At 47.6% G+C, this 5,594-nt stretch overlaps 1 protein-coding gene across 1 annotated transcript in view; it reads right to left on the reverse strand.

Annotated features, from left to right (window-relative positions):
- LOC109924707 (integrin alpha-5-like) overlaps window positions 1–5,594 on the reverse strand; it is a 37,710-nt gene that overhangs the window by 22,219 nt on the left and 9,897 nt on the right. Inside the window, exons 2-5 of the mRNA XM_048618826.1 lie at window positions 4,963–5,157; window positions 3,326–3,371; window positions 2,813–2,920; window positions 881–936 (exon numbers count right to left, since the gene is read on the reverse strand). Of these exons, the coding sequence (XP_048474783.1) occupies window positions 881–936; window positions 2,813–2,920; window positions 3,326–3,371; window positions 4,963–5,157 (405 nt within the window). The remainder of the gene's footprint in view (window positions 1–880; window positions 937–2,812; window positions 2,921–3,325; window positions 3,372–4,962; window positions 5,158–5,594) is intronic.

Consider the following 5,594-nt stretch of genomic DNA (forward strand, 5'->3'; position numbering starts at 1 on the left):
TTTTGAAGAGAGGTTGTAGGCAGATGCATGAGCTGTCTCTAAGAAAGTAAACAATTTGCGAGGCCTTGGGTTTCTTTTAAGTTGGAACAAAGGAAGCAGACTGGGCGTGGCCAGCTCTCACAGACCAGACTTTCTTGTTTTTTTCAGTTTTTAGGTTTATTTTTAAGCAGAATCTATTGGGGTCTCAAAATAATTGGAACTTCAGTGAAATGTCTCATAGCTCTTACTTTCTCTGAATTTTCTCTTGACGTTTTCCTCCTGGATTGGAGAACTGCATGTGAGAATCTGTGTCTGAATTTATCTTTTTTTTGCCAAGGGGTGTGTTTATGGGATGTCACTAAATTGGAACAGTTAGTTTGTAATAATTACTGTATCTATTATTTGGTTATGCTTTCCAATAGAGTTACATTATTCTAAATTCCTCTTTCTTTGGTTGTATTTTAACTACAGTATTTAAATAAATTGTGCTTTGTTTAACTTCGAGCAGTTTGACCAATTGCATTGCATCTGTACGTGGCACTTCACATCTACCTTTAAGACAGGAAAAGTTAGGGTCTAGGCTACCTTCTTAAAGTATATTAAGGGGGTCTGGTCTGGTCTGTAACACTCAGTACTGACCCTCTGACAGTGCACACGGTATGTTCACCTTGGTGGACGTTCTCTGGTCTCTGTATTAGATTGAGTGCACTGTCCAGTAATGCACAGCTTATCAGTTATTAGTCAGTTGTAGAAATGTGCATAAATTGCATTTACGTAGCACCATACTGGCCATTCTGGCCTGAATACAAAAATGGTTATTTCCGGAATTGTATCACTCTGTGGAACCTTTTTCCCATTCACTGTTTTGAATCGAGCCTCATTGTCTGGTTCCAGTACTCACCAATCCACTGAGGCACATGTTTCCCAGAGGCACTGAGGCAAAAACTGACATTGATGCTGTGAAAGAGAGGAAAGAGTTCCGTTAACATAGCACCTATCACAGCCAGAAGAACATGTCCAAGTGCTTTACATCCAATCTTTTCGAAGTGCAGTCACTGTTGTCATGCAGGAAACACAACAGCCATTTTGTGCACAGCAAGCTCCCACAAACAGCAGTTTGAGACTGACCTGGGCATCATTTGTAGTGATGTAGATTGAAGGAGAACATTTGTCTTCATGCCCTTCTGGGATGTGGGTATTACTGGCAAGGCCAGCAATTGTTGCCCATCCCTAACTGCCCTTGCACTGAGTGGCATTCTGGAATACTCTATGCCACCAATTGTCTTCAAACTGGTCAAATAAAGGCGTTTGATGTCTCCCTGAGAGGCCAGACAGACTTAACCCCTTAGAGACAGCAGCGAATGCTAACCCTTTGAGGCAATTATGAAGGCCTAGCTCAGCCTGACCTTCAGAGGCTTCACCCTGGCCTCTGGGTCACAGAGGCGCCCCGCTGTTTCCAACGGCTGGCATTCCAGAACATTCTGAGTGACAAGCAGACCCATCAGTCGTGAAGCCTCCATGAGTTGAGCAGCCAGACAACATTTATTTCTGTCAACAAATGACGACATCGGTCAGCCTCTGAGGGGCATGGAGTTGCAGCCCCGGGGTACTGATCGTGGGCATGTGGGCTGTGGGAGAAAGGCTGTATACCCAGAGGGTGCAGCTGCTGGGCAGCAATTATTATCCTGCCAAGGTGCTTGGTCAGATATGGGACATAAAACATGGTCTGACCAGAGCCTTATCCAGCCTCAGCAGGCTCTTGAATTCTCTTGAAATGAATGCTAATATTGCATTTGCCTTCCGAACTGCCAACTGAACCAGAGTTAACCTTAAGAGAATCCTGAACTAGGACTCCCAAGTCTCTCCGTGTGTCAGATTACCCCGAAAGAAGCTCTTCCCCATTTAGAAAATAGTCTGTGCCTCTATTGTTCCTACCAATGTGCATAACCTCGCACTTACCCACATTGTATTCCATCTGCCGCTTCTTTGCCCACTGTCCCAGCCTGTCCAAGTCCTTCTGCAGCCTCCCCACTTCCTCAACACTACCCTGTCCCTCCACCTATCTCTGTGCCCCCGTTCCATGCAACTTTACTGCCCACACCCTGGAGACTCAAACTCAAGTCCCGCCCCCGCCTTGCCAGTGCTTGCCAATCTTAGCTCAGCAAAACTCCACATCTGCCACCCCCCACCTCGCCCTTGGCTCTAACTGTTTGGGTGAGAGCTCTCTTGAAGCAGGACTTCTTGCCCCTCCCACCACCACCTACATGACCACTTACTTTCCCTCCTGTCGTTGTGCCCTTCCAATTGGTGCCTCCACCCAAAGTTCCAGCTCCAATCCAAGTAACACACCATGGGTTCCAGCTGGACCACCCAGAAAGACCCATTGATGGCCTACAGACCAGCCAATGAAGCACACTTTTGGAAGTGCAGCCACTGCTGTGGTGGACAAGAGTAAGCATCCAGTTCATGCACAGTGAGATCCCAGAAATCAGAATGAGATAAACACCGAATCATCTCTCTTTCTGGGTGTGGTGTTGACCGAGGGATAAATATTGGCTAGGACCCATGGACAACTCCCCTCTTCTTGCTCAAGTATTGTACCCGGATCTTGTATGCCCATAGAGAGAGCAGGCATGGGCACTGGTTGAACTTCTCAGCTGAAAGATGGGTGAAAATCCTTTTGACCATTCCAAAGTTCATCTTGACGATAACATCCAGGCCCTGTCAGAAATTGCTCACTTGCAATCTCACTGGGGGTGTGGTGGAAGTTGAAATGAGAGGTGTTACAAAAAAATTGAGGAACAATCCTGATTGGCAGGAATGACATACATACCATGTAACCTGAATGTCAGTGCCATTTATGGTACATCCCTTCTCCTCAGGGTTGAAGACTGGAGGGCTTACTTTCAAACTGGCACTTGCCCGGACAATTGGCCTGGCCCTAGGACCAAGAGACACAAGATCAGTTCCTGCTGGAATTGTTGCTATGGGAACAAAGGCCAGCAAACAGATTGCCACAGTCTGTGAGATAAGAGACAGCCAAGGTTGAGAGGTAAAAGGATTCAAACTTAAATTTAAACTTCAAGGAAACACGCCACATCATACAGACAGGGAAAACCCTCTGGTCATCTCCAAAAGTGCCCAATCCAATGAAAATCACAAAGAGCGATTCCCAGACAATCGAATGACTCGGGTAAGCTCCCAAATCAGATGTGGAACTCAGAGTGCCAATGGATGCCAACAATGACCATGTGAAACAGGTCAATGATTTGTGTCATTAAAGTGATTACAAATTGCGGAAGAGAACACTGACAGTGGAACTGGGCAGGGTGCCTCACATTCCTACCTGTAAACAACAGCCTGGTCAACACCGAACGCCCCAACGATCACATCTGCAAAAAAAAACACAGAAATTTAACAGAAAGAAACAAGGAGCACAATACATTCCCCTTTTACCCAGTCCCAGAGTGTGAAAGGACAGTGTGATAACACACTGCACCATCCAGTCCCAGAGTGTGAAAGGACAGTGTGATAACCCACTGTACCACACAGTCCCAGAGTGTGAAAGGACAGTGCCATAACACACTGTACCACCCAGTCCCAGAGTGTGAAAGGACAGTGTGATAACACGCTGTACCCCACAGTCCCAGAGTGTGAAAGGACAGTGCGATAACACACTGTACCACCCGGTCCCAGAGTGTGAAAGGACAGTGCGATAACACACTGAACCACCCAGTCCCAGATTGGAGAATTGTGACAGCAGTTCTCAGAAGGCACAGATCAGCTTGCCCAATTCTGGGGATGGCACAGCATCCAGTTGCAGCTGCCTGGAGCTTTCCGATTGCCCGGGATGCTGGGATATGCCGACAATTAGACTGCCTGTGTTCAGCGGAAACGGTCAGTGCCTCACTGACCTGCACTCTCGCAGTGCTCACCTGGTTACTGTCCTACACCACCTGACAGGTCAGCCTGTCTAAACTCTTCCTGCCTCTGTCTGTACGCCTCCTCACCAGCACTACCCTGGCACCTCTACTTGCTGCAGAATTGCCTCACTCACACCATCTCCCATACCGGGCACAGCTCGGTTTGCATCCCTGTATCTGAGGAAGAATCTACTTGCATTGGATTTGGGACAGTGACCACATTTGGATCTCTGGGACAGAGGAGCAGAAATAGGCTATTCAGCTCATCGAGTCTGCTCTGCCATTCAATGAGGTCATTGCTGATCTGATAACGTCAATTCCACTTTCCTGCCTTTTCACCATTCCCTTCCTGATTGAAAATCTGTCTCAGCCTTGAATATACTGAATGACCCAGTCTCAACAGCCCTCTATAATAAAGAATTCCACAGATTTACTACCCTCTGAGAGAAGAAATTCCTCCTCCTCTGTCTGAAATGGGCGACCCCTAATTCTGAGATTATATCGTCTGGTCCTATACTCTCCCACAATGGGAAACAACCTATCCACATCTCCCCTGTCAACTCTCCTTAGAATATTGTACGTCAACGATCCACAAAGATGATTCTAGAACAGGGAGAAAATGACAGACTGAAGTGTCCGGGACACATTTTCTCTCGAAATGAGCCTTCGCACAGGTGGCCTGTTTGAGGTCTTTATAATTCTGAAGATGTGCAATGGGATAATTTCCACTTATGGCAGCAACTGGAACTCTGGGTATTTCAGATCTGGGAGTGGGTGAGGGAGGCAGGGAATTGGATAACCACCGGAAGGGAAACCAAATTACAGGGTTACAAGGATAGTTTAGGGGAGAGGGACGGGATGACATGCTCTTGCAGAGAGCCAGCATGGACAGTGCAGGTTGAATGGCCTCCTTTCTGTGCTGTAACCACTCTGAGGGTGTATAAATTGAAGATGGTCAACAATGAAGCATTCAAATAACACATTTGGATGCACTGTTCAAAAGGCCTCCCAACATCCTACACTGCCCCGCCTGCTCCAAACTGTCGGGCAAACTTCTTACCTGGGTACCCATTCATATCAAGATCCGTCGCTCCCCGGGCTGCGAATCCAAAGCTAGCTGGCACACTGGTAGTGGTGGCCCACATGCCCACCAGGATTTGGGACGGGGTACTGTTGAGGCCATCGGGCCGCCCATTGTAGATGTAGACCAGGCCCTGGCTCTTGTCACCAGCATAAGGGGCACCAACAGCCACATCTGTGGGCAGAAGAAGAGTGGTCAAACGAATGCCAGCAACAGCCAGTTTCCAGGTGCTTTCTTTCACTCATTCCCTCTCTCTCAAAGGCACTGCCCATCTCTTATTCACACTCTCACACTCTTTCTCTCTCTCTCTCTCTCTCACACACACACATACACACAGTGTCTCTCACAAACACACATACACACAGACACACTCTCTCACACACACACTCTCTCTCTCACACACACACTCTCTCTCTCTCACTCTCTCACACACACACACACACAATCTCTCTCTCTCACACACACACACACAGACACACACACACAGACACACACACTCTCTCTCACAGTCACACACACACTCTCTCTCTCACACACACACATACACACACACACACTCTCTCTCACACACACACACTCTCTCTCACACACACACACACACTCTCTCACAC

This window comes from Rhincodon typus, chromosome 41 (genome assembly GCF_021869965.1).
Source record: "Rhincodon typus isolate 14 chromosome 41, sRhiTyp1.1, whole genome shotgun sequence".
Taxonomy (NCBI): Eukaryota; Metazoa; Chordata; class Chondrichthyes; order Orectolobiformes; family Rhincodontidae; genus Rhincodon; species Rhincodon typus.